This window comes from Elgaria multicarinata, chromosome 6 (genome assembly GCF_023053635.1).
Source record: "Elgaria multicarinata webbii isolate HBS135686 ecotype San Diego chromosome 6, rElgMul1.1.pri, whole genome shotgun sequence".
In the NCBI taxonomy this organism is placed as follows: domain Eukaryota; kingdom Metazoa; phylum Chordata; class Lepidosauria; order Squamata; family Anguidae; genus Elgaria; species Elgaria multicarinata.
Genome location: NC_086176.1, coordinates 10,828,721 through 10,854,640, shown reverse-complemented (window position 1 = coordinate 10,854,640; position 25,920 = coordinate 10,828,721). Strand labels below are relative to the sequence as shown.

The 25,920-nt window shown below is 45.1% G+C and overlaps 1 protein-coding gene across 1 annotated transcript; it reads right to left on the bottom strand.

The window, feature by feature from the left end:
- LOC134400148 (putative DBH-like monooxygenase protein 2) lies at nucleotides 1-24,735 on the bottom strand. The gene is made up of 13 exons (XM_063128436.1): nucleotides 24,451-24,735; nucleotides 21,329-21,475; nucleotides 15,543-15,704; nucleotides 13,511-13,594; nucleotides 12,277-12,444; nucleotides 11,653-11,755; nucleotides 8,887-9,053; nucleotides 7,171-7,262; nucleotides 5,259-5,355; nucleotides 5,086-5,145; nucleotides 4,018-4,148; nucleotides 3,130-3,244; nucleotides 1-240 (listed from the first exon to the last, which is right to left on the bottom strand). The coding sequence occupies exons 1-13, from the start codon at nucleotides 24,733-24,735 to the stop codon at nucleotides 1-3; spliced, it is 1,851 nt and encodes a 616-aa protein (XP_062984506.1).
- Between the last annotated feature and the right edge of the window lie 1,185 nt (nucleotides 24,736-25,920).

Here is a 25,920-nt window from a genome sequence, read left to right as displayed (position 1 = left end):
TCAGAGTCTGCACTGATAGGCGGTAAGAAACCAAGCAAAACCCAAAGGTATGAAGAGCAGGGCAGGAAGAGGACAAATGTCCTTTGGGCTGGGAGCTTTGGAAGCCGCTGTTGAAGCTGCCTGGTTCTTGGCTTGCCGTTTTGGCCGAGGTGCAGGCATGGTTCTAGAAATGTCCCTGCAGGGTAGGGGTTCGGGAAGAACAATATCTCGAATGAAGCTTGTTTCATTTTTCAGCACCTCCTGGAGGTAAGGAAAGACAAAAATGTTAAAGATACATCAACTTGTTGCAGTACTGAGGATGTGGACAAGACACTTGCATCTGTTCGACCCACCCCATGATCTCTTGACCCTTGCACATCATGGCTTGTTTGAGCTAGCCACGGGTGCTTACTGGATCAGGGGAGTGGAGAATGCATCATTGCATGATGGGGTGGTCCCTACTGCCTTATAGGAGGCAGTGGTGCGACCACTCCTGAAAAAACCCTCCCTTGATACAGAGAACTAACTGTCGTTCGGTTGCAAACACCCTGTTTTTGAGTATGTTGCTTGAGAGAGTGGTGGTGTCTCAACTGCAGGTACTTGTGGATGAAACTGATTATCTGGATCCATTCCAGTCTGGATTCAGGCCCAGTTTGGGCACAGAATTGGCCTTGGTCGCCCTGATGGATGACCTTCTTCGGGAGAGACACAGGGGGAATGAAAGCCTGTCACTACTTCCTGATCTCTCAGCAGCCTTCAATACCATTGGCCATGGTATCCTCCTGGACAGCCTTCTGTGGGAGTTGGAGGCACTGTTTTACAGTGGTTCGACTCCTACCTGTGGGGTCGGTTCCAGAGAATAGCGTTGGGTGACTTGAGTGCCATTGCAGCTGAACTGTGGGGTACCACAGAGCACCATCCTGTCCCCAATGTTATTCAATATCTATATGAAGCTGTAGGAAGTGGTCATCAGGAGATTTGGGGCAAGATGGCACCAGTGTGCTCATGAACCCAGCTCTATTTCCCTGTGACATCTGAATTGGAAGAGGCTGTGCATGTTCTGAACAGGTGCCTGACTACAGTTATGGCTTGGATGCGGGCCAATAAATTGAAGCTGAATCCTGATAAGACAGAGACCCTATGGGTTGGCAGTTCCCAGATTCAGGAATTGGGGTGTTTGCCGTTGCACTTGCTCTGAAAGAGCATGGCCGTAGTTTGGAGGTGCTCCTGGACCCATCTCTGTCACTGGAGGCCCAGGTGACCTTGGTGGCCCCCTTACCAATTTCGATTGGTAGGTCAACTACCCCATTCCTGGATAGGCATAGCCTAGCCATGGTCATCCATGCACTGATAACCTTATGATTACACTAATGGCAATGCACTCTATGTGGGGCTACCCATGTGTGTGATTCGGAAGTTGCAGCTAGTGCAGAATGCAGCCGCTAAGGTGCTCACTGGGACACCTAGTTATGCTCACATCACACCTGTGTTAAAAGAACTGCACGGGCTGTCTCTTAGCTACCAAGCCACGTACAAGGTTATGTTGTTATCCTGTAAAGCCCTAAACAACGTGGGACCAGGAAACCTAGCAGCCCGCCTTCCCTTGTGTACACCCAGAAGGCATTTAAGATCTTCAGACGTGATCTTGCTGGTCATTCCGAGACGAAGAGAATGTTGTCGTGAAGAACCTTGACAGTGGGCCTTCTCTGTAGCGACACCCTCCATCTGGAAAACCCTCCCTCGTGCGATTCGGCAGGTGGGAAATGTAATATCCTTTAAACGTCTCCTGAAAACACATCTTTTCACACAGGCTTTCCCTGGGCTGTAACTGCTGCTGGGTTTATTTTGATTTTACATGATATTTTTAAAGCTTTATATTATGTTTTGATTTGTTGTGTTTTATGGTTTTAATTGTGAACTGCCCAGGGAGCCTTGGCTATTGGGCAGTATAAAAATATCATAAATACATAAATAAATAATATTTAGGAGGTTGGGCAACAATTTGCGCTATCTGGTTCCATATGCTAAATTTTCTTGTTGAAATCAGGGAAACTTGGGCATAATTTGAAAGCCAGAACTGCTAAAAGTCCAAACTCCGGAGACCTTTATGCGGTCCTGATTTTTTCCAGTCTGTACAACCATTTTTGGGTAAGGTTGTGCAGCTGCTGGCACACCTGGACCACATTGTATTCTCAGACTTGTGCAAATCCAAGTTCTTCTCTTCTGCTGCTCCCAGATTGTGGAATGGCCTGCCGGAGGAGATTCGTCAACTTGACAGTGTTTTAGAATTTAAAAAAGCAATAAAGACTGATCTATTCTGGCAGGCCTATCCAGTGAAATTTTTAGAACTTTTTTAGGATATTTTAAGGATGTTTTAATCATGTATGGTATGTTTTAAATAAGTTTTTAATGAGTTTTATATTCATTGTTATTCCCCACCTCGATCCAAGTGGAGAGGCGGGTAAGAAATATATTATTATTATTATTATTATTATTATTATTATTATTATTATTATGACCTGGGCATTATATTGATTTACATTTCTTCTCTGATAGATACTCATCTCTGTGAAAAAAAACACCATGAAATATGGAGTTCATCCCACCTCTTGCAACAAAATGAGAAGCAACCACCCTTAAGAATATGCTTTGCACCACGGATAGCTCCTTTAGCAGGAACCGAGCAAATTCACCTCCCTACTCATACTGGAGCCACCAGCCTCGACTGGTCAAGACTTGAACCAACAAGAGGCCCTGGGCCTAGGAGCAGAAGATTGCCAGGCAAGGAATCAGCTCCAAGCGCTGGCCAAACGCATGCCAGAGGAGCTTATGCCATGCCCCCTCTCTCCGACCTCCATAGAAGTTTTTAGATCAAATTTGTTCAATACTTCGGGAATTCTGCTTCTTGCTTTTGTTTCTTTGCATCTTTTTTGACAGGAGCTTGATCCTTCTTGTTCGGTTGCATGAGTTAGGTAGGTAACCTCTTCCCTCACCCAATACATTTTCCATCTTCACACATTACCATCTCTCTTTTGACATCAATACTGATTTCCCTGTTGGAAACTGTAAATCCTGAACTGATCATTTCTGATTTTTTTTTTTTTTTTAGCTGATAACACCGTTGACATCAAATATGCAAATTCTGCTTACATCGATTGTTTTAATTAAGATAATCTGGTCTGCTTCCTTGCATGCTTTCTCTGCCTGCTTGATGGTCTCGTTGTCCCATTCCACCATGTTAATGGCCATCATTCCTTCCATTGCACTGCAGCACAGATGAGATGGATGACCACGAGTGTAGAGACGGAACATGGAAAAAAGAAACACATGTATTCATGAGAAACTAATGACAGGCGAAGGCAGATGTGCCTTCTAGAGAAGCCTCCCCAAGATGTTGTTGGACTACAACTCCCCTCATCCCCAGCCAGTATGGACAATGGTCAGGGGTGATTGAAGTTGAAATCCAATGATATCTGAGCACCTGAGGTTGAGAAATGCTGTACTAAGGTGTGGTGGATTGATTTGAGTTTTGAATTCACATTTTCTGCCTCAGAATGCAGCAAATGAGTGCATAAATGACTTCTGACATACTTTAGAACCTCTGTCTTCACCCTATAGTATTACTCCAGCTCTGTTACTGATCCCAGTCTGCAGTCCACCTCATTGTGTTCTACCACACTTTAGAGCAGCCTTCCTCAACCTGGGGCGCTCCAGATGTGTTGGACTACAACTCCCAGAATGCCCCAGCCAACTGGCTGGGGCATTCTGGGAGATGCAGTCCAACACATCTGGAGTGCCCCAGGTTGAGGAAGGCTGCTTTAGAGCCTCTGTCTTCACCCTATAGTATTACTCCAGCTCTGTTACTGATCCCAGTCTGGACTCCACCACGCTGCATTCCGTACTGCTTTCTACCCCACTTTAGAACCTTTATCTTCACCCTATAGTATTACTCCAGCTCTGTTACTGATCAGAGTCTGCATTCCTTCCCTCGAGGCATTCAAGTGTGTTGCTCTCTGCTCCCAGCCCAGAAACACTCACTCTGCGGCCTCTTGGCCAAGGTTTTGCGCAACTTGTTGAATGTTTGGATAACCCTGGCAGCTGGAGATGAAGTTGCGAGGGTAGTAGAAGAGGAACACCAGGCACATTTCATTTAGGGTGCTTGGCCCTCCCTGAGAGAAGGAGAGAAAACAATATCAAGTTCATCAGAGAGGCGAATTTGCTGCAGAACAGTTACCAGCCCCTCCCATGAGAAGCTAGACAAGGTATTAGGATACCAGAGTAGTAGCAGTGCTGTGCAGGGATGTTAGATCGGATCTATACTGCAGATACAAAATGTCACTGTCACGTTTTTTTTTTTTTTTCAAAGTCAATTCTTCCCTGGGAACTGTAACTTCGTGAGAGTACCGAGGATTCTGCATTAGTGATCGTTAAGCCTCCGCTCTACAATTCCATGGAAATACTAAATCAAATTAGCTTTGTTGTGTAACAGTGGCCAGTGTATGGCTATGAATGAATATAGATATATACAGATCTTTACTTTTAGAAACTTGGGCCCTTTTTACACCTACGGGTTGTCTCAGGAAAACGGAGGGATCGTCCCTGCCTGTTCCCGGGATCCCCTGTGTGGCATTTGGATGCACAGGATATAGGGCTGGTGTAGACATGCCCTTGGAGTCAGGCTAGTCAATTTTTCCAGTGGAGGCTGGTGGCTCCAATGACAGTGGGGCTGTGAATCTGCTCTGGTTTTCAGTCAGAACCAGCTAGACCTCCAAAGGGGCTCTCCAAGGTGCTGAACCCAATAACCCAATAGCTCCAGCTCCAGCACTGGCAGGATGGAAGCAGAGAGAAAGAGACTCTCATGCCGCACAACCTTCCCAGCATGTAGTGTGGCCACAGATCTAAAACCCATCCCATTTATCTCATCTCTCCCTGCTGCAGTGGACTTACCTCCACTGCCTGGCAATGGAACCTGACAGTCTTGTCCATGGGCCTACAAGCTGTGACTAAAAAAATTGTGCATTTTGGGAATGGCCAGATTTGATTTTCAAAAGCTGTCCACCCACCACCTCTTCCTCATGCTCAGCCAGCTTCCAGACAAGAACTTACAAAGGTCAGCCCTGTCCGATCCAGGGTTTGATAGTGGCATTCCACAAGGAACTCATCTCCCTGTAAAAGGAAAGCAGACCACAAGGTCAAACCTATAAAGAGTGGAAGGGCACAACGAAAGAACAGGTTGTCATCTAACCAATGGTTCAAAGGAGTGTCCCAGAATCACGTACAGGTTTCAGAACGATGACCTCTTTCAAGGCTCTTGTCTCCTGGAGATTGAAATCATATTTATTGTCTTCACAGAGGACTCTCAGCTGTTCTCCATTCCTGGGAGAAGAGACAAAAAAATTGGAGAGACGGACAACTTGTCATGCCGTTGAGAAAGGAACTGATAACAAGAGCAACTGTTATCTGATCTAATGACTTCCTGATGGACGTTTCCAAGAGCAAAGATCGATATTTCAGAAATGAAACTATGGGCCTGTTCAGACAACATGCTAAGCCATGGTTAGGCCACTAACCCCTTTGCAGCAAGGTCTTAGTGAGTGTGTGTTTAAACCATGGTTATGTAGCTGCTATGGTTAGGAATGGTTCACACAACACGCTAAGTCATGGTTCACACGACACGGGAAGCCATAATGTTTAACTCAAAATGCTAAGAGAAATTCACAGAAGATAATTGCACTATTGGAAACTGAACACTAGACTAGAGGGATATTTGGTCTGATCCTGCAGGGCTCTTTTTAATCCTCTCCATATGCCTGTGAGTATGTGTATGTGACCTACGTGTGAGAGAAAGACTTGTAGGTCTATTACCATGAGTGAAAACTGTACCTAAAAAATAGCATTAAGGCTGATTTTGTTACAGCAACATGACAGACATATACTAAAACTTGAAAGGGAGACCAAGCAGGATATTCCACTATGAAAGTGGTATGAAAGCAGTACATAAAAGCCAGGAGCCACACAGCTGCTTTACAGCGGTATTGAAGTGCACTGCAGGATCTACGCTACTGCTTTATAGTGGTCCTGAAGTGCACTGACAACTGGTGAGGCCCATGACCCATCTACACCAAGCAGGATATAACACTATGAAAGTAGTATGAAAGCAGTACATGGTCTGTGCCAATGGGCCCCAACAGTTGTCAGTGCACTTCAATACCGCTATAAAGCAGCTGTGTGGCTCCTGCCTTTTATATACCATTTTCATACCACTTCCATAGTGAAATATCTGCTTGGTGTAGATGAGCCCCCAGTGTTCTTCGGCTATAGGAGACCTGCACCTACCAAATCAAATGCAACCCAGAAGCTATGTATGGCATCCCATTAGTGCCTTGACAAAGCACTCCTGTTTTTGCTTGCTGCTGAGGGATGAGCCAAAGCAGATGTGATTATGGCAGGCCATGTGTTTAGAGCAGCCTTACCCAACCTGGTGCCGTCCAGGAAGCTTTCGACTACCACTCCCAACATTCCTGAGTGTTGGCCATGCTGGCTGGGGCAGATGTGAAGTGAAGTCCAGAACATCTGGAGGGCACCAGCTTGAAGAAGGATAGTTTTCAGACAACATAAGTCTAATGAGTGAATGTGCGTCTGGAGAGGACTCATGAACATTCAGCTGTACATCCAACTGTGTGTAGGCCTCTCTCTCTCTCTCTCTCTGATCCAGATTACTATGAGAGAGCCACGGGGTACAATGTTGTATGTATGGAGACACTGTGTAGATATTCAAGGTGGGGCCTGTCGCTGCGATTCCTCTCCCCACCCACCCCAGAGATGCATTCACTCAGCTTATTTTATTTGAAAAGTGCTAAAGAATTGTCCCAATCGCATAGAGAGAGGGGTTGGAATCCAACTTTAAAAGCAAATGGAGCACATGAGCGGGGAATGCAAAATGTATTTATTTATTTATTTATTTATTACATTTTTATACCGCCCAATAGCCGAAGCTCTCTGGGCGGTTCACAAAATTTAAAACCATCATAAAACAACCAACAAGTTAAAAAACTCTTCTGACCATGACCCAGCTACTCATGTTTCTCCACAGCTTTGCTTTTAAAGCCACCCACCTCCTTTTTATGTGATTGGAGGAGTTCCATAGCTGCCATGTCCAATTTGGCCCGCACAAACAATAGCTTTTCTTACCGGTATTGGACACCTCTTACACCCCGTCCAGCCAAGTGGGTGTGCAGCAAGTAACCAAATACATGCATATCAGGCACTGGAGCCCCATTCATCTGGGAAGGAAAAAAAAAAGCCGGTAAATGGCTGTTGGTGAATGTGCTTCATGCTTTGAGGAAACAGAGTTGCTACATAGGGTGGTCAAGTGTCCTACCTTACAGAGGACAGTCCCCTATTTGAAGGGCCATCAGAAGGCAACCCCTATTTGAAGGGCTGCCCAGTCCAAGTTTAAAGATTAAAAAAACCCACACACATCAGAAGGAATTGCTGGGCCTTGTCCATCAACAGCACCTTCACAGGAGATGGAGCAGGCACACAGATCCCAACTATATTGAGCTGTACAGTATTTCTACTGTACTACATACTTTCGGGATGCAATCCTAGGCATGTTTAGACAGAAAAAGTCCTTCAACTCCCACCACGCCCCATTAGTAAATTAAATTAATAAATACTGTTCTACAGTATTTATTAAATTATACTAGTTATTCCTAAATGTGCACCTCTCTCTATAAAGTAAGGCGTGCAAATTGACGTCCTCTTCTTTGGTGATGTGCACCTAGCCCACCTATTGCTGCACATTTGTCCTATACACAAAACCAACTTCACAATTTCCACCTTGTTCATGCTGAACGCTCAGATTGGCAAACATCTCAGGAAATCATGAGCTATTTGCCAAACCCTTCTCGCATCCCAACTCTAGTACCCGAGTAGCTGTGACACTTTGGGCACACAGCTTAAACAAAGGAAGTAGCGCAGGCCGCTATTTGACATGGCCAGACTGAATCACATGGTATTCAGGAGGGTATCCTCATCCTCATCTGTAATAGAAGAAGAATAAAGGCTAAAATAGATATCGCACTGAACACCACTTGCAACCCCGTTGCTTAAAACCTGTGTGTGTGTGAGAGAGGGTGAGACGTTTTTGTCAGGACCAAAATGCTGGGGTGGAAAGTTTAACTCCTTCCTCCCCTACTATAGACCTGATGAGATACTCAACCACACACACGCCCCGCCGCTTCCTTCCTGAAGCTTCTATTGGCACCAGTGTGGGCTTCCCTCCTGGACTTTGAGGGGGGATTTTCAACGGGACCATTGCAGGGGAAGAAAGGGTTAAACAGTCGTGTGTTGTGGTCTTGACAACACCCCCTCCCACACCTGCTATTAATTCCTTTTTTAATTGCGGATGATGCATTTAGCATCCCTCTACCTTGGCTTTTAGGAATGCATAGCTTGGTCCTCATAACGACTTGCCTAGGGTGACCATATGGAAAAGGAGGACAGAGTTCCTGTATCTTTAACAGTTGCATAGAAAAAGGAATTTCAGCAGGTGTCATTTGTATATATGGAAAACCTGGTGAAATTCCCTCTTCATCACAACAGTTAAAGCTGCAGGAGCCCAGCCCACTTTTGTATCTGGTCACTCTAGTATAGCTCCTGCAGCTTTAACTGTTGTGATGAAGAGGGAATTTCACCAGCTGCTGCATGCATACAAAGAACACCTGCTGATATTTCCTTTTCTATTCAACTGTTAAAGATACAGGGGCCCTGTCCTCCTTTCCACAGGGTCACCCTAGACTTGCATGAAGCACTACAGTGAAATATGAACACTAGGTGTGATTATGACAAGTGGAGAGGGTGGGGTGGGCCATGGAAAGAGCTCCACAGTGTCCCAGAGCTGACCTCTTCAAAACAACTGGTATTGCAGATGCCGTAGGACATGAAAGAATCGGCTCCAGGAGGGATGAAATGGATAGGAAAGGTGAAGATTCCGGTTTGTAGCACCCCCATGTCGTAAGGACGCAGCTCCGGGGTGAAGTAGAGGCGTATCCCCGAGTTGTCAATTAAGCCTTAGAAAAGAATATGATAAGCTGAGCTGCAGTATAAGTTACAGCTACCTAGATTCTGATTAAATATAAGGAAAAACTTCCTGATCGTAAGACCTGTACAACAGAGGAACAGTCTACCTATGGAGGTTGTGGGTTCTCCATCTCTGGAGGTTTTTAAGAAGAGGCTAGGCTGGACGGCCACCTCTCATGGATGGTTTAATTGCTGGTCCTACTCATTGCAGAGGGCTGGACTAGATTATCAATGTTGTTCCTTCCAGCTCAACTATTCTGTGTTGGGTCTGCACTAGTTTCCATGTCAATGAGATAGCCAGTGGCTACTTACTTCCTGCATTGAGCAGGGGGTTGGACGCGATGGCCTTGTAGGCCCCTTCCGGCTCTGCTATTCTATGATTCTATGATTCTTGTGTGGAAAATCAGGGGGCTTTGAATAATTATATATATTAACCTGTGCATTCAATATGCTTCTGAGTAGCAGATACTGGGGACAACCAACGGGTGAGGGCCATCGCCTCCATGTCTTCCTCACAAACTTCCAGAGGCGTTGGGTCTACAAAGGTAACCCTCACGTTCTCACCTAAGTGACACATGGGGCCTCGCAGGGACTTCTACCTGTCCTCTACCTCTCAAACCTCCTGAAAAGCAACAAGTCTCATTCCTCTGCTAAGCTCTTCATAGGGAGAAATGCTACCAAAAAATAATGAATATGAATATTTATAGAAGGACTTAGTGTAGGTGACCATATGGAAAGGAGGATAGGGCTCCTGCATCTTCAACAGTTGTGATGAAGAGGGAGTTTCACCAGATGTCATTGGTATGCATGCAGCACCTGCTGAAATCCCCTCTTCATCACAACAGTTAAAGCTGCAGGAGCCCTGTCCTCCTTTTCATATGGTCATCCTAATTTACTGGTTTCATACCACTTTCATAGAGCATTATCCTGCTTGGTATAGATTAGGCCTCAGCTACACTGACACTCTGGATTTCTCCATTGTTTCCTATGGGGAGATTTCACTTCTGCTCAAGAGAGGCCACACAATGGCTTCCAAACTGAGAAGTTCAGCAACATGTGAGTCTACACATTATGAGTCAGGAGTGCAGAACCTCTTTCAGCTTGAAGGCCGTATGGCATTCTGGAGAAGCTCTCGTGGTCTGCATTCCAGTGCTGGGTGGGCCAAAGGAAAAAGGGGCGGGGCCAAAATACCAGCATATTTTAGCTTAAAGCTTTTATTGGCAGGAGCTAAGCCTTAGGGGAGGCGTTTCCAGCGTTTAGAATGGGAGTGGGGGGAAACTGCACAAAAGTTGGGAAACCACCCAATGATTGGTGGTTGGGGGAAAAGGGGCGTGGCCCTCTGGGGAATCCTAGAGGTCAGAGAAAAGAGAAATGGGTTTTCAGGATGCAAAATATTTATTTTCATGAATCCTGACACATTTTGGCCTGTACTTTATTCAAAGGCCTTCCTCAGGGGGTTTAGAAGACAGTGGTCATTTCTACACCAGCCCAAAAATGCAGGCTGGACACAGCCGAGTCCCTGTGCATTCAAATGACGCACAGGGACACCCGGGAGGAAGGAGGGATGAGAATGGGTTTTCCCAGGGATAAGTACTCCCTGGGAAAATCCAATTCTTCCCGTGTCTCCAGATCGTCCCGAGACCATGGGAGGTGTAGCCGCCCGTCCCGGCTTCCTCCCTCCTCCCCGTAAGTAGTGGGGCTCAGTAGAGAGAAGGAACCGGGCCAGGAGGAATTGGGGGGAGCGGGGTCACAGCTTCTTCTTTTTTTAAAAAAACCCTTACATTTAGGGCTTTGCTAGACCTACCGCCTAATCCGGGCAGGAGGAGCGGCGAGCCTGTGCTACAAGTAGCACGGGCTGTCGCGCCTTGCTAGATGTGGACGCGATGGGGGAAATCAAAGCCCCATCGCATCCGCCATTTTTTTTTAAAGGGGCCAGACGCAGGGACGCTCCTGCACTTAGGAAAGGCCCTTTTTTAAAAAAACCTTCCCCACGCTCCCCACTCCCTGGCCATGAGTCCCCCCCCAGCTTTGTTTCCCCCCCCATCCCTGCCAGCTCCATCGCCCGCCCGCCAGCCCCCTTCCCCCCTGCCTCCGATCTTTCCCCCCACCTCCCCGGGCTCCAATCTCCCCCCACCTCCCCTGGGCTCTGCTGCTTATCCCGGCTACTCACAAGTAAGTGCAGTAGCCTGGAAAAGCGGTGGAACGAGCTAGATGCCTGCAGTCTCGGGCTCAGCCTGAGGCCGCGGGTAATACCAGGTCAAAAGAGGTTCTGTTTAGCCCGGGCTGAAGGAGGTTTCAGCCCTGCCTGAGCCTGGGACCCCCTGTGCATCATCTGGACGCACAGGGGCTGGCCTGGGGTAGCTTTAACTGTGGTGATGAAGAGGGAATTTCACCAGGTGCTGCATGCATACAAATGACACCTGCTGAAATTCCCTTTTCTATGCAACTGTTAAAGATACAGGAGCCCTGTCCTCCTTTTCATAGGGTCACCCTAGTACTGGGCTCCCTACCCCCAGGGTCCTGCTCCTCTACCCCCCCCCCCCCAGCCCCTCACTTTTCCTCATTCAACTCACATGTACTTTTACTCACCTGGAATTAAGTTAAAATTGCTGTAGTGGACTTCTAATCGGATCCACTGGGCATCCCTTGGTGTACCTATGGAGATCCCTGTTTCATCTGGGAAACTGTAGGACTAGTTGAGGGGTGGGGGGATTGGGGGGCAAAAAGAAAGATGGCTGTTTAGAAATGATCAATTGACAGTTGCATCACATGTTCCCTTGGCCTCAGAATTTGATGTTGCCCAAGCGTCCATTGTATTTGAAATTCACTGAAGCAGCAATCCTATACTCACTTATCTGGGAGAATGCCTCATTGAATTCAATGGGGTTTATTTCTGTGGAGACAGGTATAGGATTACGGTGTGAGGCAGTGAAGTCTCTGGCAATGGGACATGCTCCGAAGAACATAGTGGTGAATTGGTGACTGAAACGGGCCTGTCACTTCAAGAATGGCAGGCAGTTGGTATTTAAAAGGACTAGACCTCTTTACTCTGGCCCCAGGGAAGCACATTCTCCCTCATCCCAGAAACCGCTATGTAACAAGATCTTGGGATTTAACAAAGCCAGGCTCTCCCATAGACAAGATTTTAGACTTCAGTGTGGTTGATCGCAGCAGGAAGTGGTTCACCTGACCTGGGAAATTCAACATACTCACCACTCCGCCTACGGCCCAGCCCACCAGAATTTGGGAGCACAGGGCAAAATCGGGATCTCCTCCATAGCAGTCACTGACACCATGAGGCAGCACACTTGCATTGCCACAGGCGTAAACCAGGATGTGGTGTACCATGGTTTCGTTCCGGGGTGTGATCACGGGCTCAAACTATGGACAGAGAAAAAGACACAGGAAGAAACCTGACTGAGTAATGCTGCTCCTTAGGGAGAACTCTAGGGGAAAAGGTTGTGTAGCTCAGAGACAGAGCACATACTTTGTATGCAGAAGGTGCCAGGTTCAATCCAGTCATCTCCAGGTAAAACTGGGGAAGTCCTGTCTAAGAGCTATGGGTTTTTTCTTCCTTTTTCTTTTACCCACAATGCACTAGAAGTAGAATGTGTAGGGTGACCCTATGAAAAGGAGGACAGGGCTCCTGTATCTTTAACCATTGTATTGAAAGGGGAATTTCAGCAGGTGTCATTTGTATATATGGAGAACCTGGTGAAATTCCCTCTTTATCACAGCAGTTAAAGCTGCAGGAGCTATATTAGAGTGACCAGATTTAAAAGAGGGCAGGGCACCTGCAGCTTTAACTGTTGTGATGAAGAGGGAATTTCACCAGGTTCTCCATATATACAAATGACAGCTGCTGAACTTCCCTTTTCAATACAGGAGATACAGGAGCCCTGTCCTCCTTTTCATAGAGTTAAAGATACAGGAGCCCTGTCCTCCTTTTCATAGGGTCACCCTAAGAATGTGTGGTGCTTTGCATTTGGGGAAAATAAAGATGGCAACTACAATTACAGTCACTAAGGAGACCCTCCCCCCATCCCTGCATGCCCATGTAGTAGGGTGCAAGAATGGCAGTTTGAGAAGAGTTCCTAAAACTCTGGAGGCTGGAGCTGGCCCTAAAGCTACCTTGTGAGTTGATGGCAGGCACAAGATTCAAAGCAGGGGCTGCCTATTTCGCAGCTTGCACAAGACAACTATTAAAACCATAAGCACAACAACCCAAGCTATGCTGTATTGTATAGGGGGAGGGCTGAAGGTTTGAGTGAGGCCCCTATTGCTTCTCACTGCGCCCCGAGTCCATGCCATTTCTTTCAATTGGAATGGACTGTTTATCAATGGTGATGCCCAGGGTAATTGTCCTCATTGCTCCCCATAAAAACAACCTGCAATGAGACCTTGAAAGGATAAATGCAACTCCCCACTGCTTTCTTTCCACAATTACCTTATAGATGTGATGCTTTGTCTTGACTATGGGCAGTGGAATGAAAGTGCAGGCGTAGGTGGTCTCATCCACTGGGATGGGGAACTGAAAAACAAAGCCAAAGCACACAGAGATAGTATTGTAGAGTAGAGCTGTGCGCTCTGCTCCAAAAATTCAAAGCTTTGATGGAGTGAAGAGGGATGGTTTAAAAACCATGGAATACCCACGAAGCAGAGCGGTGCCCCATCGGAGCTCTGGTCCATTTTTGGATAACCCCTCCATTATAGTCTATGGAAATTAACAAAAATGTTTACAGCTCTGTCATTTTTAAAGATATAGAGATGAAACTTGGCACCATGATAGCTCTTGAGTAGGGCTTTAGCCATGAAAAGTTTGAAGCAGATATGTTCATCCCTTGAGTTTCAGGAATTTTTAAAATTTGGAATAACCACTCCTTTGTAGTCTATGGAAATTAACAGAAATGCTTACAGCGCCATCATTTCTTTTAAGATAAAGAGATGCAACTTGGCACTATGATAGCTCTTAAGTAGGGCTTTAGCCATGGCAAGTTTGCATCAGATCCATTCATCTCTTGATTTTCCCCTCACCCCCAGATACACCATCCCGTCCCCATAGCTTCCTAAAATAAAGAAAAAAAAGAAGTGAAAAGAAAGAGAGAGAGAGAGAGAGAGAGAGAGAGAGACAGACAGACAGACAGACAGACAGAATAGACATCAGTGGCATCTTTTTTGTGTGTTTGTTTTCTTTTAAAAAAAAAACTAGAAGGGGAGCATTTAAAAAAGAACCTGGTTTAAAGCAATAGAGGCAATTAGCAGTGCAACCCTATGTATGTTTACTCAGAAGTAAGTCCTAGCAACTTCAATGGGTCTAATTCCCAGCTATGTGTGGACAAAACTGCAGTCCTGAGGCTGCAACACTTACTAATAGGGAGTGAGCCGTTTACTGGACTGTAGGACCGTTATATGGAATCAGCCACAGATGTCCCATGAACCCTCAATCTAGTTTGTTAATGAAACTCAGTTTGTAAATAATAAAAAAGAACCCCAAAATCACATGACTGAGAAGTGTGCTTATGCATTCCTCTCATACCGCCATGGAACCCCAATCACAGAAATATGATCATGGGGATACCTGATTTCCTCTGAGCAAATTATTGTATTCTTCTACCCACTGCACTGGCAACAGGATTAATGTGCACCTTCCACCTTTTGCATAGAGCTAGGCTCAATATGTTTTTCTAAATGTTATCTACCCTCTAGTTCAGAGCAACGTCCCAAGGAAATGTTCCACTGCAAACTCCATGAGTTCTGTAATAGACATTTCGGTTAAAATAATGCAGAAGTTTGCGGAAACTGCTGTTATGAAAAAACTTACTCGCCAGCTGAAAGTTTCTAATGATTTTGCCGCTTTACTTTGGCATCATATACATGCTATGCAGGCTCCAGGGAGGGGAGCAATCAATAGATAACCCCCTTAAATATAGCTCAATATACATTTATCGATTAAAGCAAAAAGGAAATGAAGCGAGAAAGAATAACTACTGGAGATAGTAATTTGAATAGTGAAGGAAGATATTTCGTTGTGTATGATCAAATGTTTAAGGTGAGTTTAATATTAATGAATCTAATGTTAAGGTATTTATTCGCAATACAATATAATTAATTACAAAAGGTTTCTAATTTTGCTATATGCGGTTTATTTTTTTACCTGAAGTTATAATAATATATATGCTGAAAAAAGTAAGAAAAATAATGCTGCCATGTGAATAGTATGGACCACCAGTATGAATGAATGACCTTCCTATCTGCCAGGAAATACAGAGCCCTCAGCTAGACCTAAGGTTTATCCCGGGACCGTCCCGGGGTCGTCCCTGCCTGCTCGATCCCCTGTGTGTCATTTACATGAACAGGGATGACCCCAGGATGATCCCGGGACAAACCTTAGGTCTAGCTAAGGCCAGAGTCTTTTGATGTTGCTGAATGAAATACCTTGTGAGATCCATCAGCTTTGTTGTTAGTGGCTGGCTACTCACATCGTTTAGTTTCAGATCATACACGTGGTAGACACTGGGCATGTGCAAATCTTCTTCATTGTAAAGCATCATCAAGAAAAGAGATTTGTAGATTATTTTTCCTTTGAAAAAGTCAATGGTGTCATCTGTGCCATAAGCTGCCATCAGTCGTAGCGTGTCATTCTGTGCAAGGAGAAGTGAAAAGGAAAATCTCCACTGTAGTATCACATTATCACTTGTATCTGCACACGGATAAACGGGCAAGTTGAAAGAAGATGAAAAATCTCTCATTTTTCACATTCTGGGTTAAGAACAGCCAAGTTAGGGCCTTGCTAGACCTGGTGGAAAATCCGGGGGAGAGGAGGGGAGACCTCGCGTTATGAATAACACGAGATCTCGCCCTTATTCACATGCGAGCCGCGACAAGCTCTGGAGGAGAGCCGTAGCGGCCACCTTTTTTTTTTTTTACTTTTAAAGTGGCAGCAGCAGTGCAGGAGCCAGGAAAGGTAAGTAGGTGGTTTTTTTTAAAAAAAATCCTTTCCCCCCATCTGCGATCTCCCCCCCCCGGCCCTGTTCTCCTTCCCCACGTCCACCCCCTTTCCCCCGGCCCCATTCTCCTTCCCCCACCTGATGTCCCACGCCAGCAATTCCCCCCCCCCCAATGTCCCCTGGGCCGCGATGTCCGATACCCCCCCTGATGTCCCCTGCCCGCAATTCCCCCCTGATGTCCCCTGGGCCGCGATTCCCCCCATGATCTCCCTGGCCTTCGTTTCCCGCCCTCCTATGTCCCTACCGTAGCCCTGATGGCTGCAGCGCAGCCCATCCACCACTTTACCCAGCTACTTGGGAGTAAATCCAGTAGCCAGGAAAAGTAGCAGACCTGGCTACATGCCTGAGCCCGAGACCGCAGGAAAAACTGGGCCTCAAGCAGTTCCGGTTACCCCGGGCCCAGGGAGAGTTCACCCCTGCCTGAGCCCGGGATACCCTGTGCGTCATCTGGACGCATAGGGGTGAACCCGGGGCTCGCACCGGGCTAAAGCCCCGTCTAGGAAGGCCCTTAGTCAGAGAAGCCATGTGTCTCTACTTATTCTCTAGCTTACTATACCTATAGTAACAATATGGCAACCAGGCTGGTCACCAGTACACCTAGGGGTGACTACATTACAGCGGTTTTAAAATCTCTTCACCAGCTTCAAATTAGTTTCTGGGCTAAGTATAAAGTGCTGGTTATCACCTTTAAAGCCCTACATGGTTTGGGTCCAGGCTACCTGCAGGATCACCTTCTCCCATACAATACGCCCTGCACACTCAGGTCCTCTGGGAAGATCTTCTTTCAGCCAGCCAAAATGAGGCTGACAGGTATTACCCAGAGGACCTTCTCTTCTGCTGCTCCCAGACTGCGGAATGGCCTACCGGAGGAGATTTGTCAACTTAACAGTCTTTTAGCATTTAAGAAAGTTATAAAGACTGATCTCTTCTGGCAGGCCTATCCAGTGGAATTTTAGGATGCTTTTAGGATTTTTTTTAGGATGTTTTAACAATGTATACTATGTTTTTAATCTGTATTTTATACTTACTGTTGTTTCCTGCCTCGATCAGAATGGAGAAGAGGGAAAATAATAAATTTATTATTGTTGTTGTTGTTGTAAAATATACTAAAGCTTGCTATATTTCTGTTGTGTAGGAAAGAAGGTGTCCACTCCGATTCTGTCTGTGAGAATCCACCGATTAGTTAAAGATAGTTAGGCATTACTCCTTATCAGAATCTGTATAGAAGAGGAAGGGACTGGTGTCTGGCCTTTTTTTCGGATACAGACTCTTGACCCAAGCTCCCAGGCAAGGACATGCATTCTGATGAGAATGGAGGGTTGGCTGAAGCAGTGCACAGTCTCAGGAAGAGGATCCCAAGAATGCAGACTATAACTCCAAATGGATCATATCTCTATGGAGAGCCATTGGGGCGTAGTGCTTAGAGTGTTGGACTGGGACTTAGGAGATCCAGGTTCAAGTCCTCACTTGACCATGAAGCTCACTGGGTGACTTTGGGCCAGGCACAGTGCCAGGCACTGTCTCTCAATCTAACCTCACAAGGTTGTTGTGAGGATAAAATGGAGAGGAGAAAGGAACATTATGTACTCCACCTTGGGCTCTTTAGAAGAAAAGGCAAGATGTAACTACAGCAAACAAAGCTTTCTCTTGTAGAAAGGCATTGCTTGATTGACATTACAGCTTGGTTTGGTTCAAAACGTGTCAGTGTGTACCTCTTTCAAAATATGTGTCTCAGGGATGCCTCTTTCTTTTTAGACAGATATATGACTGTCCTCACTTGGGAGAGTTCATTACAGGGAACTTCTCTTAGATTCCCTTCATGACCTTGGATTTTGTGGCTCTGTCTATAACTGGTTTGCCTCCTATCTAGCGGGTCGCTCTTTCAGCGTGTTGGCTAATGGCAGCTCGTCTTCCTCCTTTCCCCTTTCAGTAGGGGTTCCGCAAGGCTCGGTGCTTGGCCCGTTGTTGTTTTCCTTATACATGTTGCCCTTGGGCAAGCTTATTCAATCTCATGGCCTCCAATATCATCTGTACGCCGATGATACACAACTATATCTGTCATCTCCGGAACTTTCTCCTGATGTTCACGATCGTATCTCGGCATGTCTTTCAGATATCTCAGCTTGGCTGCTTCATCGTCGCTTGAAGCTTAACATGGCAAAGACTGAATTGCTTGTTTTTCCTCCTAAACCTTCTCCTCATCTCTCATTCTCTCTTACTGTCAATGATGTTACGCTTACTCCGGTCAAGGAAGCTCGTAGCCTTGGCTTTATCTTCGACTCCTCGCTCTCCTTTATTCCTCATATTGAGGCAGTAGCTAAATCTTGTCGATTTTTCCTGTATAATATTGCCAGGATTCGATCATTTTTGTCTGTCTCTTCTGCCAAGACGCTTGTTCATGCACTGGTTATTTCACGGTTGGATTACTGCAACCTTCTTCTCTCTGGCCTTCCTTCTTCTCACATCAGTCCGTTGGTTTCTGTTCACCACTCTGCCGCAAAGATCATCTTCTTGGCTCGCCGCTCCGACCATGTTACTCCGCTTCTGAAATCTCTTCATTGGCTTCCAATTCACTTCAGAATCCAATATAAACTTCTCCTGTTAACCTTCAAAGCTTTTCACGGTCTAGCTCCTTCCTATCTCTCCTCTCTCATCTCACACTATTGCCCCGCTCGTGCTCTTCGCTCCTCTGATGCCATGTTTCTCGCCTGCCCAAGGGCCTCTACTTCCCTTGCTCGGCTTCGTCCATTTTCGTCTGCTGCCCCTTACGCCTGGAACTCTCTTCCAGAACATTTGAGAACTACAAGTTCAACCACAGCTTTTAAAGCTCAACTAAAAACTTTTCTTTTTCCTAAAGCTTTTAAAACTTGATGTTGTGCAGACTTCTACTGTTACTTTCTACTGTTAGTTTTTCCCTACCCTGTGCCTGCTTACCCTACCCTGTACCTGTTTGCATTCTCTTCCCCTCCTTATGTTTTACTATGATTTTATTAGATTGTAAGCCTATGGGGCAGGGTCTTGCTATTTACTGTTTTACTCTGTACAGCTCCATGTACATTGATGGTGCTATATAAATAAATAATAATAATAATAATAACTTCCCAGCCGCAAAAATCCGATCTTAGAAGTTCTGAAACGGAATGCAGTTATGAGTGTAATTGAAGTTCCTGAGTGTAACTGAGGGCACGTCTACACCAGCCCTATATCCCAGGATTGGCCCAGGATCATTCCTGTGCATCCAAATGCCACACAGGGGATCCCGGGAGCAGGCAGGGATGATCCCTCCATTTGCCTGGGATAACCCTTAGCTGTAGAAAGGGCCTGAAGTTCAGTGTGATACAGCCTTACCTGAACGTTTTATATCTGAAACACACATACAGTACAATTCGATACATGCCTATTCAAAAGTATGTCCCATTGAGTTCAATGAGCCCTGCTTCTAGATAATTAAGTTTAGAATTTCCCCCTCAGGATGCTTTCAGACTAGCACCTGCTGGTGTCTTTGCTGTTGTGCCATCAGCTAGATGTGGAATTACAAACGACTTTCTACACTCCAGGGGGTATAGTGTGTTTGTGTGTTTTTGTGTGCTCTCTTCCATCCACACGAGTGGGTGTGCAATAGCCATGTGGCCAGGGCAGGGACAATTTACATGAGCATACCATTTTAAAACCATTCATTGGATCATTTTTTTTAAATCAAGTGACATTTTTGCTCTAAAGCACTTTTAAAAACATTTCAGAGCTATTGCATGAATATTTTATAGATATAGATATAGATGAAAAATTCACAGCTAAAATGGTGCCTACTTGAAAGAAAGGTAACAGTAAAGGTGTACGCTGAGGTATATATGCAGTCATAGGCTCAGCTGCTAACATGATCTATACCTGCAGAGATTTTGTTACTGTTCCATTCTTTCTCCAAAAGTTAGATTAGTCTGAAAAAAAGGCAACAGAACCATAGGAAAAATACAGGAGAGCAATTATTTGATGACGATGAGCTTCTCTACATTAAGAGGAAACTGTGTACCTCCTGCTTGTTTTGCATGATTGTTATGGGCTACATTACATGGGAGGAGAGGGGCGACTGCATGAAATGAATACTTCTCCATTCAGTTCCATTGAGACAGCACCATCAAGTGGTAGAAAATCCTACTATTTCCAGATATTCACACAGTGATTCTTTTCAGAGTCACATTTCCAAGAGATAGTGCAGGAGATGTCCTGGTTACTGACAACCCTGGCACAATTCATCCAAAGGTTTATTGGAACTGGCTGTAATCTTTCCCCTTATTATTAACTGTTTATTGTATTTCTGAGTCACCCCATTACCAGGGATTCTCTGGGCACCGTACAATTTAAGGCTTAAATTTTAAACAAATAAAAATACTTAGAAAACATAAAATTAAACAGATAAATCAAATGCAACTAAAATGCACCAAAGCCACAATGTGGAGTGCTAAAATACCTCATAGGGCAAAACACACCATAAAAGTAGAGATGTTAAAATGATATTAAAATTGATCTGAAAACAGTATTAAAAAGCATGGGAGAACACACCATAGAATCATGGAATAGTAGAATTGGAAGGGGCCTATAAGGCCATCAAGTCCAACCCCCTGCTCAATGCAGGAATCCACCCTAAAGCATCCCTGACAGATATTAACATAGAAACCAGGGGAGCCTCTCTAGGGAGTACATTGCACAATTGGGGAACATTCCACAATCGGGTGGTGAAGCACTACCCAAATGTCCTCTCCTTTGTAGTGGCCACCCTTCGCACTTCAGCGCAGGAGGGCACTCAGATAACTGCAGTCACTTTTAGGGTATTCAATACTGCCAGTTTTTAGTGCACTGTATAATTCTTTTTAATTGCTTTTTTGGTATTATATTCCAATTGTGAGGCAATTTGGAAGCCTTGTTTGGCTAAAACCGGGATAGCAAGTATGCACTTTAAAGGCCTGTTAATTTCAGTGGGAGAGCCAAGCGCACCCTTCAGACTCTCCCATTGTAAAGAAATGATTTTATTTTAAAGTGCTTGACTACAATTCACACTTCAGCCTGCTGAACTCTGTGACTGTGTTCAGAAGACACCTTAAACCATGGCTTTAACCATGGTGAATAAAGCAAAAAGCCTTATTCGTCATGGTTAAGGCTGTGGTTTAAGGTGTCTTCTGAACACAGCCTGTGCTAGTTTGGGATCCATAATGTTAGCTGGACAGTGTCCTTGCTTATGCAGAAGGCGCTCCTGCCTTGATTACCGTGATGTCCATGTCATGTTCATCACATGTCCGGAGATGTCGCCTGAATGCTATGGTGGTGGAAGTCCTGTCCTCGGTCAGTGACAGCAACTCGTAGTCTTGGCTTTCATCCTCCAAAATGGTTTCATGATTCACAGCATGCCAGTCCTGAATGAAACAGAGAAGACTTGGGAAGTCAACAGAGCCAATGCATTGGGGCGGAGAGAGTGGTGGATCCAGATTGGGGACAATTCAAATTTCTGCTTAGCGATAAATTGGCCATTCATTGCCATTGATTTACCTTGCTGCAGGATTGCTGACAAGTTAATACAAGATCGCCTCATGTATGGTGACCTGAGTCGGATCTCCTATCTCCTGTCTAGTACTCCTATCAAGCCTTACTTTGGAGTAGGCCACATGAGGTACTGTGGGATCGTCTTCGAAAGTAAACATGTGTAGAATCAGACTGCAAGGCTGCTAATGTCGGCATGCTGCCTTAAAAGAAAGCCCACCTAAAATGAATGTGGGCTTATCCCTAGAGATGTACAGGTTTTGTAAAATCTGTTCCATCTGCATTTCACGTATTGCCAGGAGCCCCTTTCATTCTACCGTCTCTTGTTGACGGGTTTTTCCCAATTTGCCAATCTGCGCAAATGCGAATTTGCGCAAATCTCCCCAAAATGCCCAAATGTCCCCAAAATGTGCAGACCTGTCCAAAATGCACATTTTCATTCTTTAGCCTAAGGAGAAAATGTACATTTTCAGCTGGTTTTTAATTCACACATTTTTCTATAATTAAATTTGCATAAAATTCTGGAAAGTTTTTTTTTTTAAAAAAAAGAAGTCTGAAAGTCCACACAATCCATATGGCTCAGGAAAAGCTAGTCCACTGCAGAATCTGTAGGTCAGAACCATAGAAATTCAAATGCATTTGATTCTGATGTGGATTTCTCTGACAGCCCTACTTACTGCTAAGGAAATGTGACTAGGATTGTGTGTAAACGTCTGTAAGTGGTTTGGTATGAGTTGGAGAAACTGCTTCTCTAATGTTATGAAAAAGCAACCTGGTACCCTAGTCTGTAAATGAAGATTTGCCAGGATGTTTTGTAGATCATGTTGGTGGGCCCAATTTTTTTCTCCTAGCCTTACAGAAAAGTGAACAGGTTAAAACAAGTGTGAGATTTCCTAGCTTTTAATCACCATCCTATGCATAGGAAGCCCCATTGAACACAGTTGCTACCAAACTACACATTATGCTAATCCTGTGGAGGCTGGTGGCTCATTTAGATTCTGGCTGGTTGTGACTGGAATCTGGAATGAATTCATCACCCCACTGATGTTGGAGCCACCAGCCTCTGCTGTGCTAATCATGTAGCATTAACTGAGGGTTAATTTCTTTCTTTCATGTAACCATGCATAGCCCTGATTTGGAGAGAGAACACTGTACATTAAGAGGATAGGATTTAACTTTTCCCACCCTAACAGTTTAGTTCCTGAATTCCCCCCTGTAAGGGAGGGGGTGGTTAAGAAAAGAAAGTTTCCATTGCTATCAAAGTTTGGCTCTTAAAATCCTTTGAGACTAGGCTTTTATTAGCTACCAGCTTTCCTCATTCATGGGATTTTAAATGGGCTCCAGACAATATTGTTTCAACTTGTAATCTTCCTGTATTTTCCCATCATTTTCTCCATCTTTTCTCTTACTGCAGAAATTCATCAAGGAAGGAAAGTCTGAATAGCTGCACCATACCTTCTAAATGGTTGTGCTAGGAGCCCTTTGTCCAGAAGCAACTCTGTTCTTGGACAGATATGCATAGGATTTCATTTTTGCAGCTAACGTCGTGACATTATGTGTTGTGTCACATGTTGTATCATATTTCAGCCGCTCAGACAAAGACAGCTGAATATTTTTGTTTAGGAACACACCCACACACCCACACCCACACCCACACCTCTTTCCTGGTGTCAGCTTGAAGTATATAAAGCTGAAAACGTATGTGAGGAGTGCTCATTCAATACCCATCCTGCTTCCCTGGAAATTCCTCAAACATTTTGCACCTGTCGGCTCCTCTGAATTCATCTCAGAGTTTCTCTTTATTAGGATTGCCAGATTGTGAAAGCAAACATTTTGTTCAGTGGGTGGAGCCAAAATGGGTCCAGGGTTTATCACCAGCACCTTTTGTTGGGTCCAAGGGCAGAGCCCAGCTCAAAAGCTTTATATGCCCCACACTTGCGTCAAGAGGTGGTATCCTTGGGCAGCTGCTGAGGGCCCACTACTATTAATGCCACTGCCCTGGGGCCCCTTTTCTGGTGCATTGTGGGCAAATAAAATGAGCGTTTACAATGTTTGGTGCTCATCGAAGGAGTATTAATAGAATTAGAAGACCTAAAGACAATAATGGACGAGCTGGTAACTTCAAGGCTCGACTTCTGCAATGCACTCTACATAGGGCTACCATTGTGCCTAGTCCGGAAACTTCAACTAATTCAAAATATGGCAGCCAGGCTGTTCAGCGGTACACATAGGGGTGACCACATTACACCAGGTTTAAAATCTCTTCACTGGCTGCCAATTAGTTTCCGGGTGAAGTATAAAGTGCTGGTTATCACCTTTAAAGCCCTACATGGTTTGGATCCAGGCTACCTGCGTGGTCGCCTTCTCCCGTACAATCCGCTCCGCATTTCCTCTCTTTCTCCCCTTTAAAATATATTTTTGAGAGGAGGGTTGGAGTCAGGATGCAAATTCTACCTTTGGACAAGGGCACAGTTAGGGGAGCAGCTTCAGTAGTCCTTGCTGAGCATGCCTGGAGATGATCTGAGCGTGCTCAGAGAGAACAGGATGAAAAAATAGGTCAGGAGTATATTTCCTGATGCAGCACCAGCCCTTTTTGTTCATTATGGTGAGGATGGGAATGTAACCCCAGGTGTAAACAGAGATGATACACTTATGTTAGGATGGGTACACAACAGAGACTGAAATACCTCTGACAGCATGACCACTTCGCATTGGTCATGGGAAACAATCATCTCCAAATTCATTTGTATCTTCAGTCAAAATGGAAATATTCCTTTTCCTCTCCCTCCCCATGATTTGCAGAGCCAAGCTCTCTAGAGAGTAAAAGAGACGGTTCATGTCGTTGGCTTACCGAGAAATAGACGTTGCCATCGGGAAGGGCTCCACCAATCACAAAGTCTGCCCCAGGCATCTTTTTATCAATGGTGAAGCCAAAAGCCACCCATCCCGTTGACTGGACTTGAAGCTCAAAAGTCATCATGGCATCTTCATCATCGTGGTCCCACTGGAGGTAGATCTGGTGTGAAGGGTCCAGGAATGCAGAGAAACGCAGTGAAGACAATGAGGAGTGGCTGCAGCAAAGGCACACGGTGGACATGAGAAACAGCAGGCTTTTCATACATGGGGGGCTCATCATTTTGGGAGCAGAGCGTGTCCCCTCTCTCTCTGCCCCCTTTCTCTCTCTGCCCCCTTTCTCTCTCTCTCTCTCTCTCACGCTCTCTGACAGACTTCCCCCTAAGCTAGCTACCTTGCGATGTGGAGGAAACCCAATTTATATGAAAGACCGGGGACTGGTTGGGAATGGTGCCAGAAAGGAGGGACAGTGATTTTGGTTCTGTAATATCAGATTTAAAAGGTGGGAACATCATTTTACATAAGAAAATGGCATCCTTCCCAAAGGATATGGTTGTTGCTTTTTTCAGGTGTGAGACTCCTCCTTGCCCATGTCTGGCAACACCTATAGCATCTTCTAAAAGTATTTGGTGTTGGAAAGTTCTGATAAATGTAAAGTTAAGGGGAAACTTTCAAATTGTGTAAATATCCTTATAATAACTAGGCTGTATTGATTTGTTAATCTGAAAAAAGCAACAGAATGTGAGGCTGGTGAACCTTAGGGTGACCATATGGAAAGGAGGACCTGTATCTTTAACAGTTGCATAGAAAAGGGAATTTCAGCAGGTATCATGGAGACCCTGGTGAAATTCCCTCTTCATCACAGCAGTTAAAGCTGCAGAAGCTATACTAGAGTAACCAGATTTAAAAGAGGGCAGGGCTCCTGCAGCATTAACTGTTGTGATGAAGAGGGAATTTCACCAGGTTCTCCATATATATACAAATGACACCTGCTGAAATTCCCTTTTCTATGCAACAATTAAAGATAAAGGAGCCCTGTCCTCCTTTTCATATAGTCACCCTAAGTGAACCTTGTCTTTCTCAATCCAGCACTCCATCTGTGATCCAGGTTTCCCCTGATCCACTGGATCTTATGGTGATCCCTTCATCTGTATGTGGCTGTGTGTGACCTAGGATGGCTTTCCCTGTGTTTCTCCCTGATGTGCCTTTTCATGAAGTTCCAACTTCCTGTTTGTTTAGGATATGAAGGGTGGGGCGAAGGAAGTAGTCCTAAAAGATGCAAATGTTGAAAGATATGAATACTGGTTGGTAGGAAAAGTGGATCTCAGTAGCCCATTGGTTTGGCCCAATGACTGGCTTCTGCTTCTATTCTGCCATTGACTTATTTCCGCCCTGTCCTATTGCTAAGATGCCCCCCCCCCCACATTCCCTGTGGATTGCTTGTTTCCTTCTAATTCTAAAAAGACCC